General features: G+C 31.6%; 1 protein-coding gene across 5 annotated transcripts in view; it reads left to right on the top strand.

Moving 5' to 3' along the window:
- Positions 1–1483: 1483 nt before the first annotated feature.
- The window catches only part of LOC148619498 (SH2 domain-containing protein 4B-like), a 28649-nt gene continuing 7155 nt past the window's right edge, over positions 1484–22977 (top strand). Inside the window, exons 1-13 of one of the 5 annotated variants that reach the window (XM_088579460.1) lie at positions 1484–1623; positions 3692–3789; positions 4940–5039; positions 5471–5552; positions 6725–6881; positions 7334–7423; positions 8309–8432; positions 8869–8904; positions 16033–16195; positions 17214–17364; positions 18672–18683; positions 21544–21695; positions 22747–22967. In XM_088579460.1, coding sequence (XP_088435586.1) covers positions 4941–5039; positions 5471–5552; positions 6725–6881; positions 7334–7423; positions 8309–8432; positions 8869–8904; positions 16033–16195; positions 17214–17364; positions 18672–18683; positions 21544–21695; positions 22747–22967 — 1287 coding nt within the window. In that variant the 5' untranslated portion in view covers positions 1484–1623; positions 3692–3789; position 4940. Of the gene's footprint in view, positions 1662–3691; positions 3790–4939; positions 5040–5470; positions 5553–6724; positions 6882–7333; positions 7424–8308; positions 8433–8868; positions 8905–16032; positions 16196–17213; positions 17365–18671; positions 18684–21543; positions 21696–22746; positions 22968–22977 lie in introns of all 5 variants that reach the window. The other 4 variants (XM_088579461.1, XM_088579462.1, XM_088579463.1 and 1 more) reach the window with 4 other exon arrangements.

Raw genomic sequence — 22977 nt, 5'->3', positions numbered from 1 at the left:
CTTTTCAAAGCTAAACTGCACATAAATGAAAAGCACATTCGGCCATGTCCCTTTCATCTTTTTTCCTGTTGTATATAAATGACATGTAATTTGGGCAGCTTCAGTATATAATGGTTTGTACCATGGGCAAGGTGCACATCAATATTATATATTACATGTACTTGTCTATTTCTATAAAATTCATTGAACTGTATTTAAAAATAGGAAAGCTGCCAATTACAAATAATCTAATAAAATGAACAATACACACACACAAAAAAAATAATTCTGAATAACAATAATATTAACATTCTAGAGATGTCTTCAAACTTCATACCAGACTGCTCAGAAACTAGAAAAAATGTCATCTTATCTGTTAAATGCAATTGTGTTGGAGCTAAATGAAAAAGCATTTCTATTCTATTGGAAGTTACATAAAATTCAATAAGCAACTTAAGAAAATATAAAATGGGCTTACCATTAATCTGAGTCAGTGGCAAGGACTATGCTGTGCTAATGAGAACTTAATATGTGTTCTGAGCAAAAATAAATTAGAGCTCTATAGAGCCTGAATTGCTCACCTTGTTTGAAAAGCTTTCTAAAGCTGGACTCTTGACCTTACTGTACTATTGTCACAAGTATCATTTAATAAATAGTGAGCATCTTAGTGGGACATTTGGTTTTCTTATAAAATAAATCTCTAAAAGTCTTTTTTGGCTCTTCAAAATCAATAACTCCAACATCCATCAACAGATCTTTATGAAAATTGCAGCATAGGTCCGTCTTACCATGCTAATAAATTCAACTCTTACTCCTACGATGTAAGCGGTTGGAAGTCTGTTCCTCCATACCACGTTAGAATGGCACCAAGTTGGGAAATAGCTTGCCAGACAACCTCTAGCACTGCTGGAGTATTCAACCCCATGAAAATTCGGCTAAAACCCATTTTTTACGAGTTATTTCTTCAAATCTTCAAATTTCAGTTACGGTGGCAATGTTTTTCCACAGTTCAAACTCTCCGAACACTGGTTGTTTATAAGGATATCCTAACGATCATTCCATGTTTGGTTACAATCCATCCTACAAGTACTTTCTGAAGAGATGACTGTAAAATTTGGGGGGAAATTCATTTCGGGACCCAATTAACTCAAATATCCGTCAATGGATCTTTCTGAAAATTCTTGCATATGTCCAACTTGTCATGCTGAATAATTTTACCCCCTGCCAGATTTGAGCTTAACCAAACTGTTGAGTTATTTGCAAAAATCTGCAACATGACCATTATGGTCTGTATATAGATTTTTATAGTATAACGACAGCCATGTATTTCTAAGACTAGTCTATAGTATAAATGTTTCTGAACAAGAAATAAGACTTGGTGGGTTTTTAACATTCATGAATCACCGTCTGTCTGATTTTTAGAAAGATTGATACTTATGACGAAAATTCTGTGTTTTTTTTTTTTGTTTTTTTTTGTGTTTGTTTGTATTTTCCCGCAATTTATACTTTGTTTTCCGGAAGTTTTCGAAAAATTAAAAACTTCCGGGTACAGTGCGCCCCCTGAGGAAGTAATCCGATCCTCGGGTATAACAGATTGCTTTTCGAGTTCATGTTGACAGGTGGAATTTGTATGAATAATACAATGTAAGCAGAAAATATTACAGTAAATGTTGAATCAAAATGTAAGAAAGCAATCACGTATATCACTTCTCTTGTCAAACAACGCCCAGACATCTTCAATACTTCATAACGGTTGTTATTCGCCGGTTCTCGTCAACCTATAATAATGACAATTGTATAAATCCTCCAAAAGCCGTTCTCCCCACTCTCACAAAAGTTTGAGAGTCCTTGATTCAAGAACAAATCTGACAGAAGTAAAAACCACATAAGAAACAAATTGAAAATAATAAACGAATTAAAATGAATTCTTAAAAGAATTATGTTGGGCATAGGAATTAAGTTTTTTACCCACAAGCATTATTTTGCTTGTGGCCATTTTTTACAAGCAAAATATGTAACTATGTAATTTTTTTTGAAACCAAAGATGTCTCAGAAATTCAACAATTTTTCACAAGTATATGCCTTTTAATGTCGTCCTCACTATATGTGTTCCCACCTTAAAGTAGTCGAAATTATGATAGTTTCTATTGTAAACAACTGGCATAACCCACAGCATGTTGCTTCTACTGCCCTATCATAATTATCTCCATGTGTCATGGAGTACCACATTTGGCGGTAGAAAAAGACTGGGAAGTTCCAAGAAGGTGCAGTAACTGCATGGTTACTGGGACCAAAGATTTATATACAGCAAGGAATTGGAATCTTGCGCAATTTTGCATAGTACGATAATAAATATGTTGCGTAGGGCGATATACTCCGAGATCACCCATGATGCATTTTGTTGGTGCTGAGCATGCCCTGTTAATGGTGGACGATTTCCATCGCTTTAACATTTAATCACGATAAATATAGGTATTCTGATCAGTATGGTTTGAAAAACAATTTAAAATATCCCACATCAAGTTGATCAGTACCTCGATATTTGATACCTTAATCTCTTACCAAATTTTCAACCTGGTCTTACCTTTGAAGGCGCTCTTCCCTACTTATTAAACATTCAAACTCCTTTTCCAAACTAGATCAATTGTCATAAAATTTGTTTAAAATATATCCAAAATAGTATGAGGGTGTATACAAGGAGTTTTATAGTTGTAGCTTTTCCTGCATTTGTGACATCAATGATTATATATGCCATGGTTTTTACTCCTGATCGTGTAGCCCTGCCTTCCAGGGCGGTTACCCTCCTCATTTAAAATTTAAACTCCTTCAAAACCCTGTCTATCATCATAAAATTTATTTTAAATTGATCAGAAATGGTTAGAGGGTGTATATAAGAAATATTGTAGCTGTAGCCTCTCTTTCTTGTGTAATATCAACGTTTTTATTTGCCCAACTGTTGATATAAAAAATGGTTGCTAGGGTCAAGCTCTCGAGAAAGGCATTCCCTCCGAAATAAATATTCTAACTCCTTCTTCAAAACCCGAATGATCTTCATAAAATTTGTTATAAATTGATAAAAAAAAAAAACGGTCTGAGGGGGTATTTAAGGATGTTTATAGCTGTAGCTTCCCTTGCTTTTGTGATATCAATGTGTTATAAGAGTTTATAAAAATAAACTTATGATTTAAAGCTAACAAGACATACAGAGGTCAGAAATTCCTGACTTGGGACAGGTGCAAAAAATGTGGCAGAGTTAAGCTACTTTGGCATGATCACAACACTTCCCTTTAAAATCTGGCCACTGTGGAAAAAATATTACAAAATTAAACACACCTGAAAACAGTTCAAAGAGGTTGTAGTCCCTTGTTACAATGGAAATAAAGAAACTGAATATGAATTACACAAATGTGCACACTAAGGACTACAGACATGCCAGCTCCAGACCAGTTTAAGCCTACAGCAAGTATGTCCCAATTGTTTGTAAAGTCAATCCCAATTCTTCCCATGCAGGGTTGAGAACATGGTACATCGTAAGTCATACAATAAAAAAACTGCTTTTAAATATAGTGTTATCTATTTATAGACTTGGGGAAGTAATATGAATGTATTAAAATATTGAGTTTCTATATTTAAGCATAGGTAAGTATTAAGGATGTACAATGTACATGCAATAAGTATTCAGGTATATCCCCTATGGTTTCTATCCTTTCAGATATGATGTCAAGGCAAACTGAACTGTCATGGGACCAGAGGCAGCAATCTGAGGACATTCACTGATCACTGTTTTGACATTAATAGCCCTGGTCAAAGGTTAGCATTTTTTTTTCTGATGGCTTATTGGGTATTACCAGTACATTTGAATATTGTTTTTAGCTCACCTTGACCAAATGTTCACATGAGTTATTTTCATGCCTTTCATCTGTTGTCGTCTGTTGCTATCATTTGTTATCTATTGTAAAAATTTCTTTTAACTTCATCTCCTCTGAAACCAATGAGTTGATTATTACCGAATTCAGTCACTAGCATTCTTAGGGTATGTTCTTTAAAAAAATAATTTATCATGTAGATCATAAGTAAAACATGTCTACCAGTGTTATTTTAAGACCACAGGGATCAAGTCACCAATATCTAAGATACTGGAAAACAAATGTAACCTTACCTCATTAACTTTTAAGTTTTTTACTAAACTACATATGTACTTATGTGGTTTTTAGTTGGTAACAAGAGACATTGATAGAATTTGATATTAATTGATAGAAAGAAACTTTTGGTTGTTGAAATCATCCTCATCAGGCTCATGATAAAGCTTACAAAAGTCTTCTAGGAGCCAGGCTATGTAAAGACTCCTAATTAGAGTTATTGTTCTTGAATGACAAAAAATGACATTTTTTTTGTTTTTTTTTAGCTTATAACTTAAAAGCTGTACTAGATAGAAAAAAACTTTCATTTATTAAGAAATAATCTTTATGACAAAGCCTGCAGGTTGTGTTATATCTTCTTAAAGAGTTATTAGAATTGTTGCTCTTGAGAGGCCAAAAAATGATGAATTTTGTTGTGTTTAGCTTGTAACTTGAAAACCATAATAGATAGTAATGAACTAGGCCTACTCAAGTCCTGAAGAATTCAAGTTGTATGACAGTTCCTTATTAGAGTTGTTGCCCTTGAAAGGTAAAAAAAGACCAAGCATACGAATCAGGCTGTCTGTAGCCTCTAGTTTAGGATAAGAGTTACTGTTAAAAGAGAGATTACATTTTGTCTACTTTTAAAATCTAAACAGTCTGCATAAAACTTTATAAAACACCCTTAAACATGTATAAGGGAAATGATAATGAGACATGTACTAGTGCATTAGAGACAACATCAATATTTTCTGAAGCATATAAAGCAGGCAGTTCCTGACAACCTTCGAGATTATATGGGTATCATAATGTTTATGTTTTGGTTTTGTTTTTCCGTTCAGTATGTTGCAGCAGATTTTAATGGAAGGCTCTATAGAGCCAGAGCTCTTAGCGGAGTTGTCTGATGAACAGAAAGCCATCTTGTTCTACAAGATGAGACAGGTAAATTTTATTTCAGTATCATTTATTTATGTTGTGTACAGAAGTAAATTTATTGAATTCAACATTACTTTTCAGTGTTTTAGGTGCATAAGTTCATTCAAGTTTTGTAAATGAATTAATTTTCGTCATTGCTAATTTTTCGTGGAGTTGATATATTCTAAGGTATAAATTTTCATGGTTTTGTAAAATTATTAGCATTCATTGTTTTAAAATCTATTTTTTGCTCTTTTCTGTTTACTGCAAAATAAGTAAAAAAGTCACCACAAAAATTATTACATTTACACATTTTGTACAGTATTTAATATTTTTTAAAAGTAGTTTCACAGAATTATGTTGATGCTTCTTTTCTTTCTGGTCTCCTGTGAAGATAATTTGTTTTATGTTTTGAATGACGCATGTGCATAATACCTGTTTAATGTGTATCATTACAGGAACAAGTAAGAAAGTGGAAACTAGAAGAAGATAAGAATGAAAAAGAGGACAAGAAGATGAAGAAAAAGCATTCAAAATCTGGTGAATTTCTTACGTTATTGACATTTATCTCATTCTAAGCCTGTGATTAAAAATGCACAGGGCTTTTTTACCACCGGGCTGTGATTAAATTTCTGTGAGAGATTTACAAATTTTCTACAGATTTGATGGGAAAAACCATTTTTTCTTCTGACAGTCTATTTTAAACTATTTCTCCTCAGTCTATAGTAAGAAAAATGTTTTTAACATGCTTGCTAAGGCTTGTATGTTGAAATTCTTCATTTTACTATCTCAGTCAGAAAAAAAATTTAAACCTCTCATTACTTTAGGAGAATTTATATGTCTTCCCATCCAATAGAATAGATTTTGATAAAAATTTCATACATTCTTCATCACATGATGCCATGTACACCTGAATGACTGCTTGCTGTTTAAGTAGCACCCCAGCTAAGAATCATGCAAAATGTGATTCATGGGTAAAAAACCTACATAATTTTATTTTTTATATTTTGCTTGAATTGCCATAGTAAACAGAACTTAACATTCAGTTTTTCATATAACCTGTGTTCTTAGGAGATAAAAATCATATAGAATGCACTGTTGATTTCAAAATTAAGGGAGATAACTCTGTAGATGACACTCAGATACAATAGAATCTGTAGGATTTTCAATCTTGATTATCTCCTAAGAGCAGGCAGGTTTTGAATGAATAATTACACGTTTCATGGTATAGACCCATAAAGCAACTTAATTACAAAAATAAAAATATGTAGCCTTTTTTTGGGGTGTATCACATTTTTCAGGTTATGCATGATTCTTACACAGACAGCTACTTAATAATGCAAAATATGGACTTCGTCTTTCCTTCACTAAGGGGAACCACCTTACCATCAGCTTCCAAATGAAATCCAATGAAAATTCCTCACATTGATCATGGGCATTTCTCTTCAGTAAAAAAAAATGTTTCACACTTGGAGGAAGTAAAATGAAATTTTAAAATATTTAGAATCAAGTTTATAAAGTTTGGATTATGGAGAGGTCTCTGAAACATATTAGTTTATAAATATTGATTTAATTTGCAAATGTGAAACACAAAAATATGAAATACTAAATGTAAAATAATAAGTTTTTGAAAGAATGCATTATTCCTTAAAATGAATGGACAAGAACATACAGGCATTGTTTTCATGTTTTTCTTTTTGTTTTTTTTCCAGGTTCAAAAACAGTGAGTTTCCTTCAGGGTAGAGATGGCAATGAATGGGTATGGGTAATGGGGGAACATAAAAGTGACAAAACTATAGAACAGTTGCTTGAGGAGGAAGCTATTCAGAAAGCAGAGAGACAAGCCGAAAAAGAACTGGAGGAGATCAGGTCAGTTCACAATAAATATACTGATATGACCTTGATATTTGATTTTATGGTTAAGGTGTATCTTATATGTGTTCTGCTCCTATTTGATACTGTGAATTATTAAGGAGAATCATATTGATGATGAAATATCGTTCTATTGACAACCTTGGTTGTGTTGTGCTTGAGTGCAGAAAGTTGTGAGTGACTGACATTCTTAACTACTGGCTGTTGCTTCTGTGAGCAAGCAGGAAAGAAATAAAGCTCAGCATGTCTGACCAGTATAAATCAGAGTCTGTTTGAATGATCAGACATTCTAGTCCTGAAATGCGTGAATTATCTGCCAATAGGCATAGGAGTTTAAACATCATTGCATCCATCTATCAACCTTCCTAATTTATATTATCATAGCCATGCTCTAAGTATGCTTGTTATAATATTATGTCCTTTTCTTTTTCTTTTTCATCCCTTTTTAGGAAAAAAGAAGAGGAGGAGATTAGAACAAAATTGGAAGAAGAAAAAAGAAGAATTGAGAAAGAAAAGGCAGAAAAAGAAGCTGAACTTAAGTAAATTTAAAATTGCAGTTAGATTGTTTTTATAGTTCATAGACTATTTATAAGCTAGAGTTAAAAAAAAACATGATGAAGTTTTAAATGAGTTTTTATAGTTTAACTACATGTAGTTTTTATGAGAACTTTAGTTCTATGCATCTAATGTTCTTTTCATGTAGATTTGGACCAGGAAGCTTTTGTATGTGAAACATTAACTCATCGTCTGTTTTAGCTATTTACTCTATCATTCATTTGGATTTTCTGTCTGCCAAATCGTTCAACAAATATAAAGGAATAACTTTATATTGACGTCCTTGCATTATCAGTATTGATATGCCATTGCTGATGTTTACACAAGTCTGATTGAAATGCTGTGAAAAAATGTTTTCTATTTATTTCTTTTATTAAATTGTCTGTTCTGTTTACTTAAATTTGTAAGTGTTTTTACCCCCTTCTGACATAAAAATCAACTTTAAATTGTTTCTGAGATATCAGTTATGTATGGAATGTTGAGCAATACCTTTAAAATAAAGAAGTGCAAATGATATACACTATTTTCTTCATTTTTGAAACCAAGATTTATCAAAGTTACATGTAATATTTTTGCTATTATACCCTCACTCATTGAATAGGTGGTATACTAGAATCATCTTGTTCATTACGTTTATCAGTCAAATTGTTTATCCAAATTTTGTCACAATTATCTCAACTCCCAACAAATGGATTGATTTCAAATTTGGTATATGGCTTTATATAGAAGGGGCATATGTTTTAAACTATTATTGTTGCTGTCTTGTATCAATTTACTTGTATCAATTTTCTTGTATCACTTGTAGTATACTTGGCACACATCTTCTTATTTTCTCATAAACATTTTTTTCGAACTGTCCATTTCTATAGGAGGAAAGAGGAAGAAGCTGCAATGTATGCTTCAATCAAGGAAGCCAGAGAAGCTGCTAAGAAACTAGAGGAAGAAAAGCTCAAAACTAAAGAGGAAGTTGAGTTCAGAGTTAATGATTTACAAGTAAGTGGGATCTTTACTACTCTGATCGGTTCTTCTCATACTGAAAACGTATTTCAAACCAATAAAAAGTGTCAATTTGTTGGTTTTTTATTCAATTTTATTCCAATTTACTTTTTGTATATAATTGCTTTATTAAATGTCAATGATTTTTAAAAAGTGATGAATGAAGTTTTAATTGATAAAAAATACTCCCTATGTTTTCAGTGCATGATGGCTATTGGTTTGACCCATTTGTCAATATGATAAACAGAAGTGTATGCTTTTGTTATTGTATACTATATATTATCAGCCTTTGGTATATGGTATTAATGTACCAGCTTCTAATTGTGTTCCTTATCAATTAAAATGATGTGTATTTCTATATGTAAGTGACATTTCAGCATTTGGTTGTAAGTTGTGTTGTTGTTTTATCATTGTATCTGTCAATGTTCCACAGCGTAATGGAGTAAATGATTGTCAAGAAATAATTCAGGTATTGTTCCCAGTATGGTTATAGAGGTTGAATCATGTGTCAGTCAAATTCTTCTAGTCACATGTCTGTCAAAAATGGGTTTGTACATTTAGTCTACAGGGGTTCAAATTAGTGGTGGTCTGAGGTCAGGGATTCAATTTCTTACCTAGGATGTTTGAAATTTAATTTACATATGTCCTTGACCTCCAACCAGTATTGAGGATTTTTGTTTTTTTCTCAAGTGAACCAATTGAAACTTTGTTAAATGCGGAACCTTCTATTGTTGAAATTAAATTTGAATTATTGAGTTTAAATTGAGGAAGACTAGAGGAGATTTTGATTTAGATTTTAATAGAAAGTTATATATTTTATAAAAAATGTTAACTTTAGTTGTCAAATATCTTCATAACCTTTCTGCTATAAAAATAACTTTACTTTCAACTATAATAGTCCTTAGGATCCATCTGTTTTGATGACTTTTTACCTATGGAGGAACAGAACATGATTTTGACATGTAAACCCTGAAATATGTTTAACTGCCCATATAAATAGAGTAGAAAAGAATAAGAGTAATGCTCAGTGTGTGCAAGTTAAAACTGATTTTGACTGACACAGGAGAAATCTCTGCTACAATTGAGAGAACTGCATGTTGATAATAAATGATGTGGTAGCATGCAGGGATGATTTCCATACATTGATGTTGTAATTTCTCATTGTTAAATACATACAAAGCTTCTGATCATACCAAGCTGCTTCCCTAGCACTGGATGTTTGTAGACTGTTCTCTTGTGATCGGTTTTAAGGAATAGACCTAAAGTAAGTAACACAACTCTTACAAATCATTGGAACATTTGTATTCAGCATTTTACATGAATCTCATGTAAGCATCAAAATAACTTGGGACTAATTTCATTCTGTTTCTAATGAAAGCTTGATAGGCTTTGGTGAAATTGAATGTGATACAAACATATCACTGATTTCAAGAGTTGTACCCCTTACCCTAGGTCTACCTCCTTAAACTTCAAGGTTATTCAAATTTAATTTCTTGGTTCTCAAGTTATTTCTTATGACACCTTTACATGTGCCAGAGAAAGGTATAAGGAATGTACTTTAATATGGTGATAGAAAGGGATTATGAGTAACCCTTAGAAGAGACCAGGGAGGCTTGTGAACCAATAAATTATTTGGTAGAATGGATATTTAAAATTATACACTTGTATAATGTGCAAATCAAAAATTAAGTTTAGACATCAATGAATTAAATATATATAAAAGTCATATCTTCCAGATAAATTGAAGATGACATTTTTTTTCTGTTTTTAATTACAACTAAACAAGAAAGTGTGAAGCTCGCATGGAGTAATCAATGAGGTGTGCTTGTCCTCATTAAGTTTTGTTCAGTGACAAAAATAAGAACTTTTTTGACCAATCAAAAAAACTCATTTCATGATTAAAAGGACTGCCAAAATGTAATAAGTCACTCAGTTTGTTTAATGAATTGAGATACATGTGTATCTGAACACCAGGGTACACTACTAACATTACCAATGTTTTGGGAAGCTACAATTTTATTCTTTACACAAGTAAGTTATGGTTTCAGCATTATGTACAGTATTAACATACAATTCTACTTTCTGGACTCTATCTATTATGTCATAATTAAGCTTGCTTTCTCTGAGATAACGCTCGCCTTTACATCATAGAAACTTGAGAATTGGTGCATTGGAGTTTTTCATTTACGGCAGTTTTGGTATTGCTTACTGTTTGCACCACTTTAACTCTGAAGAAACTAGCCTTTAGTTGCTAAAATGGATGGTCGTTGAAACAAATTAATTTCTTTGCATTTGGCTTTTGCTTTTAAATGATTTTTGTTGACATCAGTGTTGAATAAGATAGATTGAATGAAACCCATTTTTTTTTGCATGATATTTTTGCATTACACATATATGGGTACATTGAGATACAGCTATATTATGTAGGCTAAATAAGCTTTGTTTATTTTGCTTTTTTGAATGATTTTATTTTAAGAGATTGGTTTTCATATTTTTAAAGTATACAAACTATATTCTTGGGTGTATATGAATTCTGTACTTCTTGGGACGGACTATATACAAACTCTTTTCTAGTTGGTTTTTTATACAAACATTTTTACTCATTCTGTTTTTATTCAACATATCCAGTACAGATATAAAGCTAAAATCACTTAAATTTATCAAATCTATTCAAATATAAATATATGTAATTTACAGTTCTATCAACTGCTACAATAGTCATTTTGATTAAATAACCAGTATTTCTCTCTTTTGAGACAAGAGTGATAACATTTTAGCCATGTGAGATGTTCTTATATCCAACCCACAAGTGAATTAAAACACACAATATTTCTGACATAACAATAAAAAAGTTTTATGATGTCTTGTAAATATAAAGTCACTTTGGAAAGCAGAGGATTATGAATTAACATACTAATAACAAAATCAATTTTGTAAGATAGAAACATCCTTGGATAAGATTTATATGCTCTGTAACTATTGGTAAGCTCTTTGTTAGGCATGTATAAAGTAGTGTCGCAGGTCAAAATACAAGGGCCGGGACATCGGCAAAATATTTGTATTATGGCTGCATTAAAAGTCGTCCTGGTAATTTAACTTTATTTGTCTGAAAATAAACATATACATGTTTGCCAAATACAGCGTAACCTGAAAATAATGCACAAGATCTACACATTCCATAAATGTGTATTTACGGAGTATCGATGCACAAAAACTATCATTTGCCGATATTGAATGATAAACTAACATGAAATGAATGAACTATACGAATTTTAACTTTGCATAAATTTGTGAAAATGAATTACGGAAATTGAAATGAAATATTATTAAACTAAAGAATAATGATTATTGTCAAATTGAAACTATATGAATTCCAAATAGCTAAAACGTTTATCCAATTTACTTACTATCAATCTTATTAAACTTTATCTCATTGAATAATAAAGTTTCCAAATAAAATATTTTAGAAATGAAATAAATTTCTTAATCAATAAATATTCGTACCTGAACGGCGACTTGCGTCCTCCGTCGACTATTGTGGAGTGAGCAAATTTTCAATTGTTATTGATTTTATAATATTTTGTTAGTAAGACATGCAGTGCCCGTGGCGCGGGAATGTCGATACTGTATAAAGTCAAAATATAGTTCATGTCGTATTGATTAAATGTACGTCATGATGAATATGAATGAATGACGAATGATATGATGAGTGATTGATAACATATAAACAAAACATCTCCCTTCTAGATTATAAACAACTAATAATCTATCAAATTCAAGTACGGATCATATATGCATACGATCTACATAATAACTATATCAAATACATCCCCCCTTTACAATCTATACGGTGACAGTAGTAGACCTTGTAAGAATCATGCAAATTCTGTGATATGTGATACACCCTAAAATAGGCTACACATTTTTATTTTTGTTATTACGTTGCTTTACAGGTCTATATGATGAAATGTATAATTATTCATTCTAATCTGTCTGCTCTAAGGAGGTAATCAACATTGAAAATCCAACAATTTCTATTGTATTTTAGTGTCATTAAGTGTCTCCCTTAATTTTGAATTCTGCAGTACATTCTGTATATTTTTTATCTCCTGAGAACAAGGTTTTATTGAAAGCCACATGTTAATTTCTGTTTACTATAACATTTAAAAAAAAATATCAAAAATGAAAATATGTAGGCTTTCCAACCATGAATCACATTTTGCATGATTCTTATCTGGAGTGTTACTTAGAGCAATCATAAAAAAGTCTTTATCACATGCTCTCATCCAGTTCAGACTTCAGAAAATAAAAATGAAAAAAAAAAAAAATTTTTTCAGAGATGTACCGATAGTGTATGAAGAAAGGATTTTTTTTCATCATATATTAATACCTTTTTTTAAAATTTTTGCTCTAAAGTTCCAGTTTAAATGTAAAATTCAATTTAAATTGTTTTCATGATTTTAAATTTGTGAACAAAACAATGATAATTAGTACCTATATAGATAAGTTCTTTCCCTGTAAAAATCCTTTCATCAATCAGATGTAAAACTTGTACTGTACATGTACATTGTAGTATGATAACCAAAGATATATGGATTCTAACAATTGTCTGAATTCTGTTAGGCCATGAATAAAAATATGTCTGTTTAAGGTTACATCTTTAAGAAAAAAAGGTAGGTAGGTAGGTAGGCATTTTCAATTTATTTTTTCTTTGGCACAGGTTCACCTTTACTACTATTTTTATGGTCATACTGCTGCTGACCCTCTTCCGTTTACCACTGGGTCGACCATACACATCGAAGAAAAGTAACATAGTGTGTTGTCTCAAACACCAGATGGACTTTGATAAAACATACTCTCTCTTTTTACTGGAAATTTCCTATTTTGATTTTTTATTTTTAGTGAGCAGATAAAATAGCTTAGGGTCAAGGCAAAAAAATGGGGTTGGTTGGGTAACCAAAAACAGATATATTTTTTCTTGGACTAATAATCATGGCAACGTAGAAGAAAACCTAAAATTATGAATATTTGTAAGTTTTATATATACAGCTCTAAAGAATTGTATAAGGATACCAATAAAGATGTTTGATATAAGAGAATATGAACGAGCAGTCAACTTATGACCTTCTTCAGTGCTAGTCATTAACTAAGTGTGTTTATACTTAGAACTGAAGAAGGACATAAGTTGACCAAAAATTTTGCTCGTTTATATTATCTTACAACATTTTTAGGTTTTGTTCTTCATATTCCCATTTCATATAATTTTTAAGTGGTTTGATATTGGTTTGCAGTATATAAACAAGTAAAGGAGAAGGTTAAAACTTCCTTTTGGTTGAGTGAGTTTTTAATCGATTAGTATTTGACAAAAATAGTCTGAAATTTTCAATCTCCCAGCATTAATGTTGAATAGTAGAAGAAATTGACTTTCTAGTTGGTTTGTGGTTATATCTAAATGAGTTTCTGAGGACTATCCAAATAACTTTTATTGAAATAATTTTGATAGCAGTATAAACATTGATTTTAATTTTGAAACCAGTGGTGGACATTGTACTGCTATGTGTAGTACACTCAGAATCTTGTTGGTTTTGACATGTTTAACTGTATTGATTTGATAGCTTTCACTGTTATTTTTTACCACACGTTTTCCAATCAGTAATTTCTGTGGTGTCTCATATGTAATATCAATACAAGAGTTATCTCCCATGTAAAAGCTGTTATAAGACATAACATTCTGAATACCAGCTATTTTGATGAGTCAGAGAAATGTCATTAGAATTTCAAAGGAATTTTTGTGTGAGGATTAGTCATGTTAGGCAAAACAATTACAAAACCCTAATTGAATTAAAAGAACACTTTATGGAAAGTTAGATTTTTGTTGTGGCTTCTTCATTTCCTGGAATGTTTTAGTAACCAATACACTGATATTTTTTACAAATTGGTAAAGGTAATTTGTTGTTAAGTAAAACTTCAATTAAGAACTGTTACCCTTTAAAGTAATGGGAATATTGTAAAAGCAATACATTTATCATGTCTTTATTTTTAACATTCAATTTAAGTGCTGTAACCTCTTTATATACAATACAAGTTAAAGGCATTTTTAGTCCACTACTGGCTTTAGCCAAAGGGGACTTAAGATTTGCACTCTGCCCATCTGTCTGTCCATCTGTCAGTCTGGAAAAAAAATAAGTTTTCCACACTTTTTTCTCAAGGCTTGCAGATTGGTATGTGAGTCAACTTTGATGAGTTACAGATCCAAGTTGACGTTTCGTTCCACTTCGCTAACTTTGAAAAATTTACCGAAATTTAAGTTTTCAGCACTTTTTTTCTAAATGCTTGCAGATATTGAGCTGATTTTTGGATGTGAGTCTACCCTTAAGAGTTACAGGTCTAGTTTACATCTTGTTCCGCTACACTGATTTTTGTTCAAGTTGTAGCCCTTGAACTTAGAAAAATTTACCAAAATTTAAGTTTTCTGCATTCTTTTTCATAACGCTTGCAGATATTGAGCTGAGTTTTGGTATGTGAGTCTACCATGATGAGTTACAGATCAAGTGTAGGTTTTGTTCCGCTCCACTGATTTTTTTTTCCAAGTTATGGTCTTTGAATTACCAAAATTTAAGTTTTCACAAATTTTTTTTCTAAACACTTGTAGTTATTGGGCTGAGTTTTGATATGTGAGTCTACCTTGATGAGTTACAGATCAAGTTTACATTTTTTCCTGCTTTGCTGATTTTTTCCAAAGTTTCAAAATCAAGATCATTTCCTCAGTTTGTCATTTATACTTGATGATCGAAGGTAGTATTTGGGTCAATGATATAAACAGCCGGTAGGGGACTATGTATTGTTATGCAATATTCTCAGAATGCTTGTTTTTATATTGTGCTATATGGAAAATGTCCCTTTCAGCACATTTATATAAGATTTTTCACAAAAATCAAATATTGGGAGACAAAAATAGATTGGTTAAGTAGATAGTTATACTCCGGAGGGTATACTGTTTTACCTGTGTCTGTTATTCCATCATTCCTTTACACATTTTATATTTTATACAAAGTTTTGTATTGGTTTACTGTATTAGGGGGATGTTTGTTTGTACTTGTATGATGACATCTACTTTCTTTTTGGCAATAACCGTTGTTTTTTCCTTATACAGTGGTAATATACAACATTTTCATCACATTTTTCTCAGCAACTATTAATCACAGTTTGCTGATATGCTGTGCTGTACTAAGCTTCCTAAAAGAATGTTGTTTTGTTAGATTAATTTTTGTTCTTGTATGGCATCTACTTCCTGTTTATGGACAAAACTAAAATTTTCCTTACATTGTGATGGAAAGCAATGAATCACTAGTGAATCGTTGCTCAGAGATTTTTGGTTGGTGTTTTTTTTATTCAGTATGTTTTTGGTAGATTTCTAATTATGAAAGGAAATTTATTAGGGACTCTATTGACTTTTCCTGTCTTCTCATCTGTTGAATTATACCACATATTGTTTACTGTTTTTATTGTTTGTATAAAGCGGTTTTGTGTTTTAAGTTGTACAGCAAAGAACCTGGTGTATGTAAAAATTAAATATAGACATAACTTTAAATTTTAGCGAAAGTTTGCAGCCGAAAGACGGAAGTCAATAGAACGGCAAGAAACCCAAAGAAATCGTCGAAGTACAGAGTTGTATACCAAATGGAAGTCTCTCAGAGACCAATGGGAAAAACAGGCGATGGAAACCAGCCAGAAAGAGGAACCAATCTGGAAAGAACAAGGTTTTATATAATCAATATTCAGACTATATTGTTATTATTTTGATTTGTTTACTTTCTTGCCTGTCCTTATAATGTTTTATGGTCAATGAGTAGGAAATTATATTGTAGCCTCTCTTTCAAATTAAGGTTATGATATCATAATTTAAGTAGTGTATGTTTTTTTTTCTTCCACACAAAATAATCCATAGTAAACTACATTTGAAAAGTAAAGAACATGTATAATATACTGGTAGCAAACATACCAAACCATGATTCTGTCCATGTATCTTTGGGGTAAACAACAGCATTGTATTATCATCAATGATTTTCAAAACATCTTTTCAAACCCAGATTTTACCGTCATCAATTTTTATTTTATTTTCTATTTATTTCTGATTTTGTCAACTTCCACTTCTCTCTTGTTTCTTGTAAAATCATACCTATATCATTCTATAAAAGTCAAAATTTGTCTTTTTATTGGCAACTTAATCAATTTTACATTTTTACTGATGCCTGATGATTTCTTATCTCAGGCTACTGCCATGATACTTAAAAATATGAGCAATTTATGTAACATTGACAGTGACATAATGAAAAAAACAGAATAATATCAGTTTTTAAGTCAGAACAGGAAATATCACAGTGGGTCTGTATTTCCCTGATACCTATTGTTGGTGATAGATACACATGTACAGTACCTACAAAATTTCATTTCTCCTCATGAAACTCCTCATTTTGAATGATGGAAATTTGACACCTGCAAATATTTTAATTAAAAGAATCAACAAACATTAACTATAAGTCTTTCGTATTTCACATGTTTCCTGTGCCCAGTTTCATAAAAAAAAAATCTGAAATTGAAATTTCCTAAAATCTTCCCTAAACTCATATTCTGACCAATCAGATCACTTGAAATTGAACATTTGAGGAAAACTTAGGACTTGAGGAAATTCTCAACCTGAGATATTTTATGAAACCTAAGCCAGTTTATACAGAAATGTAATATGCTCTTCACATAGTTTGTTGTGTCTTTCTTCAGAGAAGAAAGCAAAGGCAGCTGAAGTTGAGATGCAGCAGTTAGCCCGCCATGCAAGAGAAGAGGTGAAGAATTCATTTAGGCAAGCAACCTGTACAGTGAAAGTAGTTTCTGCCTTTACCCAAGGAAAGGAAAAACCTCCTTTACCTCCCAAGTATGTTTCCTCTGTTTTTTGTTTGTTGTTTTTTATGTGGGGCATGTTTGTATGCTTATACCTTAGAAAAGCAAGTTGTCTACAAAATTTTAATGATTATTGTAAATTGAGTTTAAATTTGCATATAAATTTTCATGGTTTTTATATCTTTGTTTAAGATCAGACAAAAAAAATAAGTCTGGTTTCATGCTACCGGCAAAATATGAGGGTAGGTGGTAGGGAATTATTTTTATTTAAAAAAAAAAAAACCCATTTTCCTTTGAGTTAATGGATAAACAATGTAGACTTAAACGGTTAAACCGTACTTGAGTCGAAATTGCCATAAAATATTTAGGGAAGGCACAATAAAATAGGGTAGGTATGGTAGCAGGGAGCAGACATTTTTTTCCTCATTAGTACATTCATATAGTCTAGATTTTATATTTACCTTCAACAGGTGCTTCGCTTGGTTAGTTAGATTTTATCATAAATATCCTTAGGTTTGTGCATGAACTAATTGTTCATCTATTAGGTACATTTTGAAAAAAAAAGCATTCACATGATGACATGGTGAATAAATTTTGTTGAAATGCAAAAACAGTCTGCTTGAATTCTTTCTTGAAAGCAAATTATACCAAACCAAATTTTCTATATCTACATATTCTTGAAGCGAAGGACCATGTTTTTTACTTCTTTAAATGTGGAATATATTTTGACTTTCCGGATTGTGAACTGATTTGACTTGTCTAACTCAATATCTGTATGTGTATGCTATTCTAATTTCACATTTTTGGCATTCAAAGTATATGAATGATGTCTGTTTAACATTTTTACCAGAAATCATAAGTAAAACGAAAATAACCAGTTTTACACATGTTTACAATGATGGTTATAATTGAATGAACCTGATAGTATTTGTTAATTTATTATTTGGTATTTATAAATTGAAGATGTTTTTTTAATTGTTTGCAGTGCATAAATTGATGTTCAAGGAATAGGGTTGGTCTTCCCTTGAGTTATTGACAGTTAACCGACGAACTGCCATAGACTGTTAACTGTTCTTTTGAGAAGTTATCTAAGTTTTTTATCAGCCATAAATTCAAATGCCTATTGAATTACTCAACAGGTGAATAATATTCTAATAGGAAGCTAAAATCACTTCTCACTTTTTACTTGAATAAGGAAGTTCATCAGATGATTGTCATTTAATGAAAAGAATACTAACTCTGTCTTATGAACATTATCATTGTATGTGCTGTAAAAAAACTTCTGCTGAATAAACAATTTGAAGTTTAATCACTGTAAGATGTGATATTTTATCTTACTAGAGAAGGAGATGGGTAAGTTCTTGTGTAAGGCTTAGGGTACACATTTTAATATTCATTTTCTCCATTATTATCACACCTTTTACCATCAATAATTTCTCTGGCATCTCATATGTAATATATAGAAATTCATATTTCGACTATTTTTATCTGTACACATGAGTTATCTCTCATTCACGAGGTGATATGAAAGGTATCCTTATTTTTGTTCAGTATTAATTTTTTTTTTAAGTGTGCAATGATTTATAGTGTTACAAACAATATAGATTATTAGATAATACATAAATGTACCAAAAATCCATGTAAATTTGATCCTAATGTAAATATATGTTTTTATTTGTAATCTGATTTATTGGGTAAGGCAAAAAATTATTAAGCTCCAAGACTTAATTTCTTGCTCTATCATGTGCTTTTTTAAAAATTAAGAGGGTAACTCTAGTGTATTGCTGAAACTATTATCATATTACATTTTATCACACCATCCCATCCTTTGGCTAGTTGTCCTTTGATGAAGCAGGTTAATTAATGTAGAACCCTATTTTATAGTAGGTTCTGTAATGACTCATATTTTTTAAATCAATTTTAATGTTGCTAACAGCCTGACATTAGTTTTCAGTCTTAAGGTAAAATGCATTAAGACCATTTAGGTACATTTGTACTTCAGATCAGATTGTACTTCATAGTGAATGACACTGAAGGCTTTTAAACAAGTGTTTCCATCAATCAATTTATAGCTCCATTTCTTATTCTTCCATCATTGATTATATGATTTTATGCCCCACTCAATGAATCTGGGGTATAAAATGATCCTGGTGTCTGTACGTCTTCACTCTTCAATCATATCTCATTTGATTTTGTTTTTATGCCCCTCTCAATGAATTGGGTATTAAGTGTTCTTTATGTCTGAGATTTCAGATAATTTTATAATAGAACCACTTAATGAGACTGTTCCAAACTTTCTCATTTATGGTGTGTACATGTATAACATTTACGGAGTTATGGTCTTTTTTCATAGAATTTGTTTGTTTGTTTGTTTGTTTGGGTTTAACGTCTGAGCAGCAATATTTCAGCTATATTCAGACAATGAACATGAAATTTATTGATAAAATGAACATGACATGATGATGAAATGAAAAAGAGATGGGACACAAGGACAATGGGGTTGACAAATTTTGATTGCCTCTGGAAATAGGGAGAGGTGGGTAGGGTCGGGCAATTTAGCCTCCTGTGGCAGAGCCCTATGATTCCTACTCCGGGAGAATACCACAGTAGGGTTCTTTAATGTGCGAGGAACTAGGCATTTTTCCCAATACGGCGCACCACTATGGTTTGCGGTCAGGTTTTCCGTAGTATAGCCTGTATGTACACGCCAGGGGTACCCCATTCCATCACCTGGGCACACCAGTTGCTCTGTGGGCAGAGCGCCCTAGCCCCCGGCTAGGGTTCTGAGCGCTATTTAGTCGCCTTTTACGACAAGCTTAGCGCTTCTGCAGGCCTATTCTTTTAACACCCGGACCTGCACGGGGCCATAGAATTCGTTATTCAGGATATCTGTGTTCACCAAATCAACTCTGTCTTATATAATCTAATCAGAAATCTACAATTGAAAGCTATTGTAAGGATTTGTGTGAAGTAGATGATGCACGTGTGGTTTATGCTTTATGTTAAGTCTAAAGCTTGTGTTGCACATTAAACATTGAAATGACCTTAGAATATTTATTTCAACCTTGTATAGGTAAGAAGGCTACCCCAGTAGTAAGTACTCCTATCGTAACAGAAAATAGTTCTTAATTAGTAATGACAAATATCGTCCCTATAAAAGGTTTCTCATTTTATTTTTTTAATAATGTTGTTAGAAATATACATAAATTCTTAAATTTGTGTATGTTTGATAATATGATTACCAACAATTATTATCTTTAATTAATTTGTCACAAATATATTTTCATCTGTAAGAAAAAAAAACCTAACAGCATGAATGAGGTATGCCTAAACTTTTCTTCTTTATCTTACCAAATAAAGCTGTTTGCTTTGTTTTTTTTTATACATCTTAGTGTATGCAAATATAGATTGTTAAAATGTATACCTGGGAGGTAAAAATTTTTAAGTGTTTTTTAGAAAGGCAATAATAAATCATACATACCTTTATAGAATCATTTTTAGGCAGCTGTTGGTCTTTTGTCAATAGACTTTGTTTCTTACCAAAAAGGTTATTGTCACTATTCATTTATTTTGTTGGTAATCTGATTTATGATGAAAGGAAAAAATTGTTTAAGTCCTGTTATACTTGTGTTTAGTGTTTTAAAACTAAAAGGGGAATAACACTTATGTTATCCTCAAAATATTATCCTATTACATTTTTTCATACCATCCCATCCTTTTGGCTATTTGCCCTTTGATGATACAGTTAAATTGTTGTAAAAACATATTTTGTTTAGAAGTTGAAAGTATTTGTATTAATGATTGTTAGTATAAGTTGGTACTTACAACTGAAGTCAAGTATTTTCAATGATTATTCTTTTAATACATAACTGGAAAATTCTTTTTTTTTTACTGTCACCAATAATATTAATAGTATCTCTTGTGAAGCATTCCTAAGGCAACTAATATTAGCAGGGTTAAACTTACTTAGATTTAAGAATAAAAAAAGTCATAAATTCCCTTCGCATGATATTTAGTATGAACTAGACCTAATTTACATTGGTTCAGAATTATCTCTAAAAACGTTGTCATTACTGTTTTTTTTTTATTATTGTGAATGATGAAATTGAATGCTTTATATGTAGTACAAATCTGGTGAAAAGTCTCATCTCTGTATCCTTATAATTTGTAAAAGGTATTAATTAATGTTGAAATCTGTACCGGTACTTTTCAGAAATACAGAGAAGATGAAGGCCTTTAGAAGGAAAAGCCGACCTCCGAGGCCACAGAATAAAGAAGCCATCATTGCCTGGTTTAATGATGAAGAGAGAGTAAGGAGTGCTGGCTTAGATCCAAAAACAAATAAAGTAGCGAATTGGTTTCATGGTAAGATATTGAAGTTTTCATTGTTAGTATTGAAACACTTGCTGATCAGTAGAAATTGGTGATTAAGTTGAGGTGACTTTACAATAATTAGTAAAGGGCTTTTTCCTTGTGTGAATCTGACAATGCAGATATCACTTAATCGTTTAAGCTGGTACAAAATTTGTAGTCAAATCTTGGAAGAAAAATTATTTTGTTTTGTTCCTATTCCCATTAATTTTCTTTTGATAATAACCTATTATAAGTTCCTTTCAGGTGACCATCCATAGATAGCTCAGACTTGATTTTATTCTGCTTTGAAATGGAGATCATCTTTTTCAGATCTGGTTTTTACCAGATATTCTCTATATTTACTGTTGATTTTGTTTATTTCTGTTTGTTGACCTTGTTGACCTTGGAAAACCAGGTTTGAATAGATACAACTTGTTGATATACCTGTCTATAGATGTTCTTATATACTGATAGGTTTTTACTGTGTTATAAATTTGTGGTCTTTAACATGTAAAATAATGTTGTTATCTTCACTCCAGGACTTTACCTTGCCAGAAGGTTCCTGTATTTTGTTGTTAGGCCATGTTTATCATATTCACCACTATGAGTTTTTAATGTCAGTCCATCATTTGCAAAAAAGTCCAAATATATATATATATATATATATATATAGAAAGGTCTGAAAAACGATGTTAAACTGTCAAATTTGCGATGCAAATTTTTGGTTGTTCCCTCCGCGGGACTCAAACTCGTACTGCTGTGACATCTATGGCAACACCGCCTGCACAAATATATATATATATATATATATATATATACACACTTAAAATTACAATTTAACATTTAGAAATTTAATTGACAAAAAAATCAATTGGTCAAGAGCAACCAAAATATTAATGCATGGACCAAAGAAGTTATGGCGAGGAACAAATTCCACTTTGGTTGATTTTTTGTATTCTTGGGTACTCGTGGTCATATTTTGGTTTTTTCGTTACTAATTTTTCATTCCTCTGGTTGACTCAAACATCTCATTGATAGATGAATGCTTTTATTATTTTCAAAGGTATTATTCCTCGAGTAGATGCAGAGAACATGCTGATAGATGAATGTCTTGGTAGTTACCTAGTCAGAGTCAGTGAGAGAGTATGGGGTTATACCATATCATACCGAGCTTCAGACAGATGTAAACATTTTCTGGTAGACACATCCGATGAGGGGTACCAGTTTTTTGGTACAAATCAACTTAAACATGCCACATTAGCTGATCTTGTATTGCATCATATAGTAAGTACCA

The sequence above is a fragment of the Perna viridis genome, chromosome 4 (genome assembly GCF_037379345.1).
Source record: "Perna viridis isolate PV_CMFRI_1.1 ecotype Kerala chromosome 4, ASM3737934v1, whole genome shotgun sequence".
NCBI lineage: Eukaryota > Metazoa > Mollusca > Bivalvia > Mytilida > Mytilidae > Perna > Perna viridis.
Note: the sequence above shows the minus strand (reverse complement) of the source record. Positions and strands in the feature narration are given on the sequence as shown.